Source organism: Folsomia candida, unplaced genomic scaffold, assembly GCF_002217175.1.
Source record: "Folsomia candida strain VU population unplaced genomic scaffold, ASM221717v1 Fcan01_Sc023, whole genome shotgun sequence".
NCBI classification, from domain to species: domain Eukaryota; kingdom Metazoa; phylum Arthropoda; class Collembola; order Entomobryomorpha; family Isotomidae; genus Folsomia; species Folsomia candida.
This window is the reverse complement of record NW_019091215.1, coordinates 2,266,019-2,283,672: the sequence shown is the minus strand read 5'-3', so window position 1 is coordinate 2,283,672 and position 17,654 is coordinate 2,266,019. Positions and strand designations below refer to the sequence as shown.

At 36.5% G+C, this 17,654-nt stretch overlaps 1 protein-coding gene across 6 annotated transcripts in view; it reads left to right on the top strand.

The window, feature by feature from the left end:
* Window positions 1–333: 333 nt before the first annotated feature.
* Window positions 334–17,654, top strand: part of LOC118438573 (zinc finger protein 184-like) — a 35,478-nt gene continuing 18,157 nt past the window's right edge. The window contains exons 1-6 of one of the 6 annotated variants that reach the window (XM_035859067.1): window positions 334–829; window positions 1,330–1,652; window positions 1,997–2,045; window positions 2,344–2,615; window positions 3,175–3,597; window positions 15,497–17,135. In XM_035859067.1, the coding sequence (XP_035714960.1) occupies window positions 1,337–1,652; window positions 1,997–2,045; window positions 2,344–2,615; window positions 3,175–3,597; window positions 15,497–15,564 (1,128 nt within the window). In that variant the 5' untranslated portion in view covers window positions 334–829; window positions 1,330–1,336 and the 3' untranslated portion in view covers window positions 15,565–17,135. Of the gene's footprint in view, window positions 853–928; window positions 1,227–1,329; window positions 1,653–1,996; window positions 2,046–2,343; window positions 2,616–3,174; window positions 3,598–4,954; window positions 5,165–14,300; window positions 15,437–15,496; window positions 17,136–17,654 lie in introns of those variants that run through there. The other 5 variants (XM_035859066.1, XM_035859063.1, XM_035859065.1 and 2 more) reach the window with 5 other exon arrangements.

Sequence of the window (17,654 nt, the reverse complement as noted above, 5' to 3'; positions counted from 1 at the left end):
AGGTGAACAGTTTCCCATGGGATCCCACCTATTATTTTTGGTGGGGTACATAAATCATGTCCATGTAATGCATTTACGCACGAATCACTACTTGGAATTAGATTGTAATTTACATATACATATCTACATACTTTATCATACTTTGTAATTTCATACAAATTTTTGCATATAATGAGGGGTAAAAAGAAAACGGAAAATTATTGCGAGCAGAAGTGGGCCCTTCTCTGCAGGGAGCAAAGTAGAGGCCCACTTCTCACTGACCGTATTTTAACATATGTGCAGTGCAGTTTCTCACGTTACTGTTACTCGCTTTCATTCATTCCGGGACCTGTGCCCATTCACTTCCTCACCATGTGGCTGAAATAAACAACTGACGGAGTAAAGTTTCAGCTGTTTTCAAAATAAATAAAAAAACACATGCAAAATACTTGTAAGGATTGCAATTTGTAAGAATTTCAAAGCATTAATGTTACTCATTTGTTATGTGATAAGTTAACACATTTATTGGTTTAGTGTACAAGTTGCAGTTACAAAGTTAAGTTTGAAGTCTTAAGTTTCAGTTAAATTTGCAATTTACGTTGACAATCGTGGCTGGATTGCATAAGATTTACATTTGGTAAAGTTATTCAAACTTTTCCAATTTTCCGAGTTAATATTTACACAAGTGAAGGTTAAATTTGTGCTAAAATTGATTCCTTGTAATTCAAAACTTTTCAACATTTCCGTCTGAAATTGCGGAAAACTAACCTCTGGTCGAATTACTAAATTCAATAGTGACGACCGTGCCATAATTTACTAGTTTTCTATAAAGTGGGAGGACCTGCGAGTCGTGAGTATTATTTTATAATCAAGGTACCATTATAACCAAAAAATAAGTACATTACCATCATAATTTTAAATATATCATAACTCGGTGAGAAATATGAAACCATGAAGGCAATATCATAAACCAATGTTTGGAGGTATCCACATATTACATCATCAAAAATCCTTTATTTCACTTAATACATTAAGAGATATGAAATTTAAACATGAGAGAGATATGACTATCTAAACCGCCCAACCACAAAAATGATGACGTAATTCTGTTTAGAAAGTAAGGTGTTTGTCTAACCTTTGTTTGAAATTTAGCATGTCTCACATAGCACGATGTCAGACCCCATCTCGCGTCATATAATTTACGAACCTCCCCCCACATGGAACAATCAGGGGCTATCGTGCCTATGGTAATGAGGGGGGGTCATCGCGATTTTTGCGTTACGTAATTTACGGACAGCCCCTTAACAAAACTAAAAACTCATTAGTAATTTTTTATTTGTTCGGCTACAGCCTCACTATGGACCAAGAAGTCGTTCCCGACACCCAGCAGACCGGAAGTCACGCCAAGACAGAAAAAATTCCTCCTCCTTCCCCCGAAGTAGACAAATCTCACCTGAACCAACGCCCAAAACTCGCCAAAACTTGGCAAAAACTCGGCCCCCTCATCGCCACATCGGTCGCCAATCGAAAAATGTACGACGGATATGAAATCGCCGTTAAAAATGAGACCTATACTTGCCTCGCGTGCGGCTTTGTAATTTCGGGATCGCGTAAATCAAAAAAATCCGATAACAGAAGGTTAATCAAACTGCACATAAAAGCGAAACATTTAAGTAAGTTGCTGTTCTCTTTTATGTTTTAATCGAGGACTCATTTTCAACACATTTTGAATCATTTCTTGTCAAATTTATTTCTAAATTCTGCACGACAAATTTGTGGGTCGTTTCCATTTAAAAAAATTACACTCCAGATTTTGTCGGTTTCTGAAACGAATGTCAAACATTAGAAAAATGGGACTTATTGGAACTCTGCGACTTTCTATTGACAAATTACAAATTTACTGACTAAAAAATTTGGCGTCAAGAATTTTAAAATAAATTTCCAGAGTTCAATGTTACGTCTGAGATCATCAGTAAAATTCATTTCAAATTTATACCACAATTTTCCCAATTTTCAGACGCTTTCCGATGTGAACCATGCGAAAAGGACTACACCTCGTATACCATGTACCGTTAAAAATTAATTTAACTTATCCCATAAATTTAGACAAGAAAACCTTTTGTACTGTCCCATCTAAATTCTACCCAAATTAGTCTCATTCCGTTGATAATTTCACCCAAACAAAATTTTACAGTGCAAATTCAGGGCCATGCAAAATATTTGCAAATACTCTGCCATTTTGAAGCAATTTTCAGGCGAATTAGATTTACAAATTTGGGCAAAATCCAGAAGGCACTTCAATTAAGGTTCCCTTGTCATATTAACCGCACCCTTAATAAAATTTATCCTGTTTGCCATTTACAGTTTACAAACTCACCTCCGAAAAATGCACTCCGCCGGAAAGCTTCCCACCCACGTTTGCGAAATCTGCGGAAAAACCGTGTCCAACATCGAATTGCATGTATGGAACCATCACAAATCCCCCGAGGAGAAAGAACAAGTCATCCAGTCCGGGGTAGGATTCGGCCTCATATCGTGTGACAAGTGTGGAAAAGAATTTTCCGGACATGACAAGCTCGCAGCGCATCAAACCCAAGGAAACCGATGTAAAGGGGCCAAGATAAGCGTCGAAAACGGTATGTGCCTAATAAGTTGGGTGTGACACCATCCGAATATATTTTGAAACCTTTCCAGAATTTTGGAGCATTTTCAAGGAATTTTTGGACATTTTTGGCGAATTTTAGGATATTATTAAGGAATTTGCGAACATTTTAAATAAATTTTCGGGTATTTTAAGGAATTTCTTAGTTTTTTGAAATGAATTTTTGGGTTCCTGAAGGAATTTTAGAGAATTTTAAATCAGTTATCACACATTTTTAATGCTTTTGGATATTTTAGGGAATTTTAGAGAATTTCTAGCTAATTTTGTGGCATTTTTAAGGAACTTTAGGGCACTTTGAAGGAGTTTCCTAGCAGTTTTAAGCAATTTTTGAGGTGTTTACATAAACGACTTTTCAAACACTTTAAAGGAAAGTGAAAAAGTTTCCGGAAATTGTTTAGCGTTTTTAGGGAATTTTTAAGCATTTTAGAGATATTTTCGGTAATTTCTAAAGAGTTTTTAAAATATTTAGCTCAATTTTTGAAACATTCTGCAATTTTGTGAATTTATGTAGAATTTAATATGTACTTATTTAGATCCTGCCGCTGGAACCTCTGGTGTCGTCCTGGGGAGCGCAGATAAGTCGGACACCTCGCTTTCAAAACCTTCCAACGGGAGGCTCACATGTCGCATCTGTGGTCGCTCAGTGACCTTTTACAGTCACGCTCAACACGAATGGACGCACAAAAATGAGGCTGAAAAGGAGGAAAGTATTCGACTGGGGACATCCCCAAAGGTTCGGTGTCACATCTGCAACACGTACGTGCTCCACAGCGGCTACAAGGCCCACCTCGATGTTCACAAGAATCCCGAAGAGATTTCCCACCTCGTCTGCGAGTGGGACGGATGCGGGCGCAAATTTGCGAGAAAATCGTACCTGGCCCTGCACATTAAAACGTTCCATCAGCGCTGGAAATCTCCACCCGTGGCCAAACCTAAACTCGATCTGCTCTGTCCTGGTGAGAATCCAAAAATTTTTGCAATTTATAAAAATTATAATAATCCTTAATCACCAATTAATATGGATTAATCAATCCTTAACCTTTGTTCATGAGTTAATCAATTCTTACAAGGGACGCTTACGACCTGTCGTTCGTGTCCAGGGTACCCACTATGTTTTCTAGAATCTACCAGGACCCTAAATGAAGGATCCATTCTTATTTCCGTGTAAAACTCATATTTGGGGCCGTAAATTTGTAGGTTTTTATTTTTAAAACCGCCATAACTTTTGAAATCATGGGTGGATTTTCAAAAAAATTTCAACGTCGTATGGATAAAAAGGTGATCCCCCGTATTTTCGCCAATTTGCACAACAATTACGTAAATCGGGATCCGCATAACAGACAAAAAATTGCGAAAAGATTAACGCAACAGGGTCCTCCAACTTGTCAGAGTTAGCGTTAAATAGATCACGACGTTATTACGATTTCCCCAATTTGTCACTTCGTCATAAAACTGCACAATAGTTCGAGTCCTGCTGAACACCACGAGTTGAAAGCAGGTTAATCTACACGATGGAAATTCGTCTTTATGTCGCGAATAATTTAAGAGTAGTGGTTTTACCGGGATTCCACCCATATTTGCGAAAATTTCCGTGTTTTCGTATAATACTTTGGTATCGAGGAACGTTTCATTGGACGACTTTTGATTTGTCGTAATGCCAATAAGAAGCAGGCAATTTGGGTCGAAATCGAAATTCGGGAAATTTTCAATGCTTTTTTGAAATAGGTGGACGAATTGGTAAATTACTATTGTCCAACTTACCCTCATCATAGGAAACAATCTTGTCTAGCGATTCAAATATGGATGCAAGCTTTTATAATCGAGGTTACAATATCAGCAAGCTGGTAACCCTTTGGTAATGTTTGGTTAGGTTAGTTTAGATGCAAAGTTTCCTGATATTTTTCCACACAATGGAAAATTTCTCACTCAAAACAACTTTGACTACTACCAACTACCATTCCGGTAGGGAATTACTATAAAATCAAAACCTGTATCGAGTATACTTACGACTCTACCAGGTTTGTTCAAATATGTAAGTATTTAATAATTGGTGTGTTTCAATATGGCGTAATGCTAGTAACGTTATGTTACCCAACTTTAGTAAATGCATGTTACAGACATACTTCTGCTGTGACACAACTTGTGTCGCATATAAAGATTATGCGAAAGAAATGCCATCTATTTTATTTATTTAAACTTTGAACTTTATTGAATTAAATTCAATGCCGTTCGAGTATGCAACCACACTTTGTACGTGATGGTGCATAAATTATGTCACACTGGGTAAGAAATATCTTTTTACTATCTTTACAGCCAGTGGGTCATAATTTATAGACCTTACCTAACGAATGCAACCATTATTACCTACAACAATACGCATTTGGTTACCTGCAAAAGAAGACAAGTGCATGTTTATATTATGTCGTAAAACTATTTATAAATGTTCAAAGCAAAGTTGAAAGTTTCTGTACACTACACAAATTCAATAGTTTCGTAATAAATAGTTCTATTATAACTACAGTATAACAAAGAGTTTGACGAATTTAGTTTCCATTTTTAGAGTATATCGTGATATCGCAATATGTATTACGGGTGGAGTCTAAACTCCACTCGTAATACATATTACGATTAAGAATATATTCGTCAACGGTCATGTCAAAGAACACCGGACACAAAGCATGGCAAAATGCTCGTCGGTTCGATTTGGCTGATTTTTTCATATGTTGTACCCCTGATGGTCCTGAACAATGTTCAAGTTACCCTCAGACCGAAATTCGACCTGCATGACCTTGTTTTAACGTGTCAAAGGTCACCAGGTCAAGTCTCACGTAGCCCCATAAATGTATCGTTGGAAAGGTCTCGGCGAGAGGATGGGATCAAAATGGATCAAAATGTTTAGATGCAATTTAAAGTTAAGTTAAATATTAAATAATGCCCAGGTCGCCCAGATTGGCTTTAACGGTATGACACGCTTTGTGGTCCATTTTCGAAATTTTTAACTTTAACAACCGTCTACACGGTCTATAATTATGCCTACCATGTATCACACATTTTAATATTTAGCTTCAGTCTTGACCTGGTGAATTTTTATTGCATAAAAGGTATAAAAATTATTACTCATCTTATTTACTTCGGGGTAGTACACAACCATCTATGTTAATAGAACCCTTATTACACAAGCATGTATTTACCTCACAGTGTGACATTGAATTTAGCCAGAACCAAAATCATGAAGGCTTGAGGTTCTAATCCCTGTCGCTCATCTTGCTCTTGGTATAATGGGTATATACATAAATACAATATTGACATATATATTCGCTCATGTACGTACCAGACCTGGCCAAATTAGTAATTGACAATTACAAATTACAATTACAAATTACAAATTAGTAATTGACAATTACAAATTACAAATTAGTAATTGTAATTTGTAATTTCGATTACTTCATTTCAAAATGTAATTGTAATTTGTAATTGAACTAAATTAATGGAATGTAATTGGTAATTTGTAATTTGTAATTGCACATTTCAACAAGGTGTAATTGTAATTCAATTACTTCTTCAATTACAATTACTAAAACACCATCTATTATTAAAGGAAGCAATCAAAAATCACCGATTTTGTTAAATCGGGCTTACATATTTCACTCAAGCTGAAAATTGCATTTCACTTTTTGGATTAAAAAAGATATATTGCTTCGTGTTTGTAAATTTTTTCGTTACAACCGAACAAATTACTACGGTACATAAATCCTTACACGCTTGCAAAGCTAAAATTATTAGTTAAAATGGAAACTCCTGATCGACAGAATAATTCACTTATCCTGCTTGGGAAATATTTTGAGATTGTGATGGCAAAATCAATTCCTTCAAAATGTCAAACTTGCGCTACACCACGGCTGAGCGTCTTTTTAATCATGCAAACATGATTCTTTATCTAAAGCGCATCTAGAAGCTTCAGAGACCGAAATTTTGAAAGTAATTGATTGTTAAAAGTGAATAAGTATTGAAATTATTTGAATTAAATGATGGATATTCATTTAAAAATCTCACATGTAATTAGTAATTTGTATTGTAATTCAATTGGTAATTTGTAATTGTAATTGAAGAGAAAATTTTTTATAGATGTAATTGTAATTTGTAATTAGTAATTGAGTTTTTTTTCAGTAATTGTAATTGTAATTGAGAAAATATTCTGCCTGTAATTATAATTTGGAATTTGTAATTTGGAAACCAAGTAATTTGGCCAGCTCTGGTACGTACGTACGAATGAACACACTTATTACCATTGAGACACATATTATATATCTTGTGTACATCATGTGTGTGTGTGTGTATAGGTCCTATTCATAACTTTGCTGCAAGATCAAAGTCAATGTCTTCAAGCTGTATTGAGTTAGGTTGTTTTGCTTTATTGATTCTTCGTATCAAAATTTACCTTACAAGGGAAGATGCCGAGGTGTCCAATGAGTTGAGGGTCGACACATACATACATCGAACTAACCAGAATATATTATTTATTCAATAAACTGTAGGAACTTCCGTGTAAAATTCACTTGTCGTCAAGTTGTGACTATATTTGTGACGAGCGTACAGTGTCGGACAGATGTCTACGTCCACATAGTCGCGTCAATTTCATTTTCAAATTGTCACTGAACTACTGAACCAATTTTCATCATTGATATATCAAATTCTCACAAATTTAACGTAATTTCATAAAACATATGAGTTATTTCTGAAAATTCTGGGAAAACTGAGAATCATAGTGCAGAGCGAGAGAGGATGAAATTTGAGCGGACAAAAGTCTACGTCCACTTCACTTTAATTGTCAACAGAAAAAATCTTACAATTATGGTACATGTAAAAATATTTGAGTTCCCCCAAATACGATTGTGATTCAGAAATAATCAGTGAGGAATTGGGATCTAAACTAAATTAAAATATTGTGGACCCTATAATCAGTTTATGGAGAAAATTTACAACGTAATTTTACCAGATAACCTAAGTAAAAACATTTCAATGCGTCATAATTTACACACATTACACATGAGTTTTATTCAGACAGGTTATATCAAATTGAATAAAAATTATTTTGTGGTTATTGCATGTTCACGAGGTACCTAATAATTTGGCAGTATGTTGCAAAATCTAGCATCCCATTAAACTAATGCATACGGTGTGTAGATAAATTATCTCCCTCTTAAATTGATATAATTTTTATGAGCTCATAGAAACATGGCTTGATTTATATGTTTGAATTGTCGTATATTTTTAAGTACCCTAATATGATATGTGTCCACCGGCCTTATTCATCTTTTCCTCCACTCTTGTTATGAAGCTTGCGACCGGGTATTGAAAAAGCAAAACCGGAAGTGATTTTCAATTTTTTCGAAACAGTGGTGAAATTCTATTCTTGATGATGGACAAAGGTCCTGGTGCCATGAATCCTTTAGTTGGGTCATATTCTATCTATCGGACTCCTATTCGGAGAATTTCCCAGTCACACCCCTTTCCACAGATAGTTTTGTTGTCCTCGATCAGTAGCTTCATTGTTCATTTTGTGTTGTGTGCTGGTGCTCCATCTTTTTCGGAATCTGCATTCCTTACACTAGGACTGATACTGCAGATAATAGCCTCCAAATATACATGGAAAATGTTTTTCTAATAATACAAGCCATTGACTTTTTGACCCAGAGGAACGAAATGTAGTTTTGTTGCCCACAACCACTAAATTTATATACTACCAAGATTATGCGGTCGTGTATCGCCTTTAAGACCGGTGGTACATCCTCCCTTTCTGTTGTCCAAGTTCCTAAATTTTGTGGGCTAGATTGTCCATACAGTTAGATCAACCTCTCATCAGTGAATACGATGTTTGACGATCACATTTGTCCACGCGTTCCAGGGGTCAAAAATCCACTTTTTTAAACAAATCTTCCTAACTGAGCCCGACCTGCAATATTATATTAGCTTAAAAGTGTTTTCCCCTGACTCCCAGATGCCTTCGTCGCCCAACTGGTTGTTTTCAGATAATTTCGAACAGTGGTTTTGGAAATATGCTTCTTCTTCTTTTGGCACCGTGTTGTGAAGTTTAGCACTTTTGTAGTTTTTCTACTAGAACAACCTAATTTCCGTTATATTTTTGACTGAATTTAGTTTTTTATAGTAAGAGAGAGTACAGTCGATCGTCATGACCGTTTTTTGTATGTAAAATATTTTTTGTTTCTCCATAGCCCAACCGTCTTTGGGGACACTTTCAAATTTTCAGAGATTTACGTAATACTGTACCCTTCAGTGTATCATGTTTGTATTTGGATTATTTCTTGTTCACGAGACGGCCAGACCTTCGGTCCCATGTCGCCAAAAAAATAATTTGAAAAAAGTAACAAATGCGAAAGTTATAGCAGAATTTATAGTCAAAAATCACTCGCGAGAATAAGAGGGAGATAATTTATCTACACAGTATATTTGTAAGGAATATTAACCAACATACACAATTGATAATTAGAATAATTTCAGACGGACATTGTTGGTTGACACAGTTCTAGATAACTTTATTTTCTCAATATATTTGGACAATTGATAATAATCACATATTTTATAATGTTTGGTATTGATTTCGGTCTTGTCTTCCCTTCTAAATATTTTCCATTGCCAAACATGAATTGATGTTTGATCAAGATGGGCAAACTGGATACCTATTAGGTTTGCTGATGCTAAAGATAAGTGCACGTGTGCAAATATTTGAGCTTCTGAACGTTTTAGTTCAAAATTAAATTAAGTTATAGTCCAAGTCAGGAACACATCATAGTGCAGTTGTCTTCAAACCAGTAATCTAACAGTTACAAATAAACTCTAAAAGTTAGTTTAGAAATCTACCGAACAATGTTTTCCAAAGCATTCCACGGTATCAAACGCTTTCTCAATACTGCAGACTTTTACTCCTGCCTTTTTCTAACGTATGATAAAGAAAAAGGTCTATTTGTCCCTACTATTAAGGAAAAGCAGACAATAACATATATCTGGATGCTATTCCATACATTTTATTTTATATGCCAAGCCATCTCAGTGGCAACCAAATCATCTGATATTACCCAAGCTGTTGCGGGAATGATTTTGACAGCCGCGTACTTTGTAGGCTTCTTGCTTAATCTCGACATTAATCGAGATCCTACACCGGGTCAGCTCTTGAACTTTCTTGCTCAGAAAGGTACCAGACAAATTTCAGCATAAAATATCTTCCCAATTATAAATTATTTATATTGTGCAGATAAAATTCTACCGGGGGAGGTTGTGATATCCAAATGCTTTGCTGTTCTTGTGGATTTCGTGTATTACTTTGCATGCTGGCTAGCACCTGTTTTACTGGCACTGTTAAGCATTGTATGGCCCTGCTTTGCATCCTTGCCGTCATCGCTATTTTGCGATTCAGGAGAAAATTGGCCATGTTTATGGAAGCTGATACGCTTCGGTACTCCCATTCTGGAGTTTATCGCATATAGAACGGCTTCGGTTGCATGTTCCCACTATACCATCTCTATTACGGGCTCGGGCATGGCTGCTTTATGGCTGTACTGCAAAGAACTTGTTCAAGGATATAATAACATTTTGTCATATTACATTAAAATGAAAGTCCTGGAAAAAATATTCAACTCGATAATCAAAGATCGTATATTTTTAACGTTAACTCTATTCTGCCCTTTACTTCAAGTATTGGTAGGCTATAGTATAATAGCGATAATTCCCTTAGCCATTCGATTACATTGGTGTCTGTTGTAATTTATATGGTAGTGTTTACCACGACGATGTCGTACCTGTCAATTGCTGCGGAAATGAATAAAATAAGCAAAGGTTGGATAGATGAATAAAAGAGGGTCTGTTTGAGGAAGGAAGAGAGGAAAAGGCTGAGAGCAATTAGTCCGATAAGAATAGAGTTTGGAGATAATTTTGTGGAAGCCTTGACCCCTTTAGTGATTCAGGAATTTTGTATTAGTCAAACCGTTTCGTTGTTGCTTTTGAAACAATTATAAACTCTAGAATTTAGACATGTAGTTAGGAGATTAAATGTAATAAAACCTTGATTGCGAGTTATGCTAATAAAGATTTGTTTTTGGTCTTACGGCGGAGTTAATTTCTAACCAAGCTGGCATTTGGTATGACCAGCAAGGTTAGATATTGGAAAAGCATGGCGGTCTACGTCCCCTGGCCTGGGTGAATTTACGCATTGAACTTGGTTATCACTCCTTATAAAACCACATTGTTAACTGCCTGCGTGACTGAATGGACCGTAGCCAGTAGAGACCAACCACAACTCTGTATATGTTCTCTTCCTGGCGAGCCCCTTCCTGCTCGGAGGCTACGGCTCTCACCCGTGTCCCAACTGTTCGCTTGCTACACTGTGGTGGTGGTGGCTCAACTGCTGATCTCTCACTCCCCGCATAGCATAGTAGTACAGTGTCGGACAGATGTCTACGTCCACATAGTCGCGTCAATTTCATTTTCAAATTGTCACTGAACTACTGAACCAATTTTCATCATTGATATATCAAATTCTCACAAATTTAACGTAATTTCATAGCACATTATTAGTTTTCCGCTAAAAAATTTATTTTAGGCCAGAGATGTATTTTAATTCAAAATGAAAACAATTGGATGGACAAAAATCAACGTCCAGTCAGAGAAAACATACAAAAAAACTGTAATTTATAAGGAATGTTATAACAATTAATTTTTAATATTTGGTTGGGCCTCCGTTCGCTTTAAGGACGGCTTCAAGGCGTCGAGTCATAGAGTTTACCAAATTCTTGGTCACATCTTCAGAAATGGTTTCCCAAACTTCACGAATTCTGGATTTTAGGCCCGGAATTCCTGAAAAAGATTTTTTTCTTATTTCTCTTTCAATGTGGTCCCACAGATGCTCAATGGGATTCAAGTCTGGAGATTGGGGAGGCCATTCTAGCTTCGGAATTTTTTTTTCTTGAAGTATTCCATGGTGGACGTGGCAGAGTGTTTCGGATCGTTGTCTTGTTGGAAGGCAAATCGTCGTCCAAGTCCAAGTTTTCGAACAGATTCCTGGATATTACGGTCAAGTATTCCCTGGTACTTGTATTGGTCCATAATTCCGTCAACAAATTCCATTTTTCCTGCCCCACTTGAAGCCATGCATCCCCACACCATTACCGACCCGCCGCCGTGCTTAACTGTGGGGTTGAGATTTTTTGGATTCAAAGCTTCTTTTGGATATCTCCACACTCTACGACGCCCATCTGACCCAAAGACATTGAACTTTGACTCGTCAGTCCATAAAATATGTCCCAGAATGTTTGTGGCTTGGAAATGTGGTCTCTGGCAAACTTCACTCGTTTGGTTGCATTCCTCGGTACAATAAGAGGCTTCCGGACTGCTCTGTGGGATTTCAAATTTCCCTTATTCAGTGTTCTTTGGATGGTCATAGGACTAACCTGTTTGCCGAACATCTCCTTGATCTCGGTAGATAGCTTTGGAGCACTAAGTGAGGGTGTAACGTTGACTTTGTTGAGCACGTGGCGTACTTCTCGGTGAGCCAAAATCGGTTTTCGACCACTTCTGACCTTGTTTTGGACTGAACCATTAGCTCTAAAGTTCTTAATGATTGTCTGGATGGTTGTCCTTGCTAATTTATACTTGGTCCCTATTTGTCTCTGCGACAGCCCCCCTTTTTGTCCACCCTTCCAGTCCTGAATGACAAGATCTCGAATAGCGATAGGAATTTCCTTGCGTGTCGACGCCATCATATTTTTCTGGAAGAAAATTATTTAAAAATTAATGCGGCATATGTTATTGATAGATTTATTAAGTTACCTGATTTTATAAATTGGAGAGATTTTTTCTGTTGACAATTAAAGTGAAGTGGACGTAGACTTTTGTCCGCTCAAATTTCGTCCTCTCTCGCTCTGCACTATGATTCTCAGTTTTCCCAGAATTTTCAGAAATAACTCATATGTTTTATGAAATTACGTTAAATTTGTGAGAATTTGATATATCAATGATGAAAATTGGTTCAGTAGTTCAGTGACAATTTGAAAATGAAATTGACGCGACTATGTGGACGTAGACATCTGTCCGACACTGTATATAGGGTGTCTCTCTTGGGAGAAATCAACGTATATCCAGCAGCTGGGATTTGGTATTTGTTTACAGGCCACTTATTCATTTGTGGATTTTATTCTATTTTTTCAACAACAAGCCTAACTAACTACTACATACGTTCAATTAGCAAATAATTTGTTCCTGAAGGAAAGAACTTGATGAAATTACCCCCCATAAAGTGAACCACCCCCCAATCAGTGAAAATACCCCCCACCAAGTCAGACCTAGATTTACGAAGGGTCTTTCACCTCAAAGTAGTCAATATAAATATGATGATTGGGGGTTGATAATATGGTTGTATAATCTAGATATACATTTGGAGAATAGTTTTGTAACTAGGGCATGGTGCCAAAACATTTAGAAGATAGGGGCAACTTGAGAATAGTTTTGTCACCAGGTACACTGTGACAAAATATTGAGAATAGTTTTGTCACCAGGGCATGGTGCCAAACAGCACCATTGAGGGCGAATGTCATACATATTTGAGCTCTGACTCAATTGATGACCAATCGGATGAAGACCAGCAAAATTACTCGATTGAATTCTTGAATGAATTAAGTCCAGGGGGAATGCCCCCGCATAAATTAAACCTAAAAATAGGAGCAATTGTTATGCTGCTCCGTAACCTTAATACTAAACGGGGTTTATGCAATGGTACCCGTCTCATTGTCAAAGAATTAAAACCAAATTTGATTATTGCTGAGGTTTTAACCGGTTCAGCTGAGGGACAAATAGTTTTTATCCCAAGAATTGATTTGGCACCGACCAACACAGATTTACCTTTTGTGTTAAGACGCAGACAATTTCCAATCAAACTAGCATTTGCCATGACCATAAACAAGTCACAAGGTCAGACATTGGAAAAGGTAGGCATTTACCTTCCTGAACCAGTATTCAGCCATGGACAACTATATGTTGCAATGTCACGATCCCGTAGAAGGGTTGATGTGAAAATCAAAATTGACCCTGGCCCGGATCAGGGCAAATTAATTGAGGGATGCAACAAAACCTTCACAAAGAATGTTGTCTTTAAGAAAATATTCACTATCTAAATAAATCCAACAGCGGGCGAGCTAGCGGTGGCTAATACAAATGTACCGTCAGTACTTTCCAAGTGAAAGTCAGTGGGGCAACACAAGGAAGGGGGTCCACGTCCCTTGCCCTGGGTGAATACAATCTAACTATTCAGTAAACGCTTCCTTAACAACCTAAATAAATTCACCAACCCATGTCTACAACAGTTTATTGTTACAGACAGACACAGCCAATTATATAGATAGATCTAGCGCCCGTCCTTGCGACGGGCTTTACTACTAGTATAAAATATAAAATGGAATCTGTACTTTACAAAAAAATAAATGTAAAAAATATTATTTATCAAAAATGGTTACAATCTGAATTTGAATTATGAATAATATAATTGTAGTTTCATTTAAAGGAATTACAAAGATATTTTCCAATTCAGATTGCATTTTTTTGAAAAAAAAATTTTTGGTTTATTTTTTTGTAAAGTACAGATTATATTTTATATTTACTATAGAATTTAGTATTTAAGTGCTACTTATTCCCCAATACCGAATCAAATTTCCTACTTGTAGCAATGGGGAAAATTTTAAAACTTTGCCCTTGAATATCTGCGGAATCAAAATCGGGTGGTGATAACCTGCGACATGCTACTCCTGAGAATTTCACGCCAAAATTCGGTTGTTATATGGATACGTGTAAATTCTTAGTTGCGGGTCTGTCAAACATTATTTATTCAGATAGCATGATATGGTAAGTAAACTTAGGATTAGTTATACTTGCAACTTTTAACATTGTGTAAGGAGGATCAACGAAAACTAACCGATCATCATATGAGTCATGTGGAAGCGAACCATAAGTATTCGTGTTCATCTCGGTTCTCCCTCACATCTCTATTAACTAACGGTAAAATAATTGTTGTCCAGGAATGCTTTATAAGTCTGATGATTATTATTGAGTCGGTTCTGTAATTTTCCGGACTTACATTGCTACCATGATGAATAATTCATTTCGTCCAGAATTTCTTTACAACAGACAGTGCTTATTATTATTAATTATTTATAAGAATGAAGTCACTCGAATAATTACAGTGTCAAGGTATTGCTGGCTCGTGGATCAAATTATTTGAATAAATGTACGCTATGCATAAAATTACGCTTATTAAAAAAATTGTCTTACTGCACATAACAGGTGTGTAATCCAGTTTAAACAAACAACACATAAAATATTGTATAATGTATTGTTATGTAAATTGTAATAAATAAAAAGTGGGAGCTCGTTACAAATAAGGTCAAATTGATAAGGGAGTAGATGCATGAACGAACTTTTATCACTCTGTTCGCAAATTTGGACTGATAAGCAAAAATCAGCCCACTTCAGCAACCATACCATAGATCATAATATGAAGTATATGTCTGTACCAGTTCAGTAGTGAATGGACAATCAAACCGAAAAAAATATTTGGAAGTTATTATTATCGAGGGTTTCCATTGGTCCATCCAATAGTTTTGGATTCTAATCATGAAAATATTGGAAGATTCGTCACTTTTTTCTTTGCTTTGTTCATGCACTGATGTGTCGCAGACTTTGTTGACGAATCTGCAAATCAAGAAGGTTATTACTGAGGCCCTAAGTGTGAAAATAGTATGTAATTAAAAATCTTATTTTATTCCGGAAGTCAATTTCAGTTTTTATTAATTTTAGAACCTTGTGCCCGAGAAGCAAGAACAGGCACGGCTGTTGTACGATTTTCTGCGACGAAGCAGACCTGATGAGGACCTTCGCTTGGTGAAGGATGCGCTTAAAGTTTCGGCAAATGCGAAAGCTTTGGATGAGTTGGAATCAACAGAGAATACAGCCGAGATGGAAATTTTGCGAAATTGTAAAACTGAAAAAGCTTCGGATAAGGGGAAAACTGTGCCAACTCTAATTCCAAACAAAATGTCAGATCTAGCTGTTAAATGTAGTGCTTCTAGCATCACGCAAGATGTGCCACATGTGGTCATAGCGTTTAATTGGAATGAAGTTAGTGCGTACATGTTGGAGGAAAAGAATAAGATTCGGAAAATATACGGACCACAACCTAACACGATTCGTTTTCCGGCCGGACCAGGTTCGGTAAAAATTGGATGCACCGTTCAGCAGGCGACTTACAATATTGAAACTATTGTATCAAATTATATGTCTCCTTTATGGTTCATGTTTGATGATGTCCCTGAGCCAGGTCCCATTGTTAAGTATAATAAGGAACATGATGCACATACAATATTTGCTATCTTATTTACAATGTTGGATAAAATTTGTAAAAACGTGCTTAGAGTAGAAAGTGATATACGATATAGTGTAATTGTACCCCACGGGAGTGATATCGATAGGATTTACCAGATTTTGATAGATGCAGTAAAAATATCGAATCTTGAAATGAATTTGTATAGCGAATTTGTTGGACTGCTTTCTGCAAAATTTAATTTTCAGAGTATTCGAGATCCTTCTTCTTGTAGACATGAAGTAATTACAGAACATTTAAATAATGAAAGATACGGAGTATACGTAACAACTGACGATTATTGGGCAGCTGATAATTTAAACGATTTCATCGACTTTGTGTATAAAAAAAATATCCAGCAAAATTCTGAAAAAATATTTGTGTCCTGCCCGGAATCTATGAGAAGCCGAATAGAATCAACACTTAAACCTAGGCTTAATAATAAGCCTGAGATTCATTACTTTGGCTTAAAGGATGTCGTTGAATCGGGTTTATTGTATGATAGCAGTTCAGACTCAGTTCAGACCAGGATTAAAAATATGTTCGATATTCGCCCTGTTGAAGAGCATGCTTTGAAAGAGACTCAAATTTTGGAAGCGCAACAAACATTGTGCATGATATTTCGTGATAAAGACAGCATACATTATCGTGGAGAATCTGGTGAAGAATGTGTTCCTAAGTGTTAAATAATTTTATGTAAAGCTTTTATTTGCGCTGTTTCTGTTGTATTTGCAAAAATTTACAGACATATTTGCGATGTTTTGTGTTAGTGCGAAATTTTAACGACACAAAAAACAGAAGTTTTTGATGGACCGATGAATTTATAACATACGAACGAATTTAATAAACATAAACCCCTGTTTGTGCCAGTCAGTGGCGGCGGAAGCAGGGGGACAGGGGGACATTGTCCCCCCAAAAAATTTGCTGGGGGGACAGACAACGTTAATGTCCCCCCAGAAAAAAATTGGCGTCAAAATACGTAATTATAATACTTGTGTGGGAAGGAAAAACTGTAAAAACACATTTTATATTTATAATACAACGTACTTTAGTAGTACATACATACATTCTTGTGAATTATATTGTACTGCAATTTTTTTGAAAATATTTATTACTTGAAATAAAACAATTTCGCAATCATAAAACCTGAGTCATTTATGTATTAAGGAGTGAAACCCCTTTATGGAAATGCCTTGTCCGTCCTTCCGTCTATCTGCTCGTGCGATAACTTTAGAACGGATGCGAATTTCGATCTGAAATTTTTACCACGTAATCCAGGGCTAAAAATACAGGCCAGGTTCGAAGATGGAGGTCATAAATCACAAAAAGGTCGCGACCGTTTTTGTGGGGTTTCCTCATGTGGCATCATTTCATAGGGAAATTAAACCCAGAATTCAATGGCGTTAATGTTTTTGAGCTAAAACCTTCGAGTGACCTTATGGGCGAGGTCAAAGGTCAAACAAATGAATTTAGCCAAGTGAGGTGCCGTTCGAACGATGTGGTCGAGGACGTTTAAATTACGCGGGTGACATGTCGACGCAGGGCGAAATGCGATGCGAATTTGAGACAATGGTATAAAATGACCGAAAGATGATG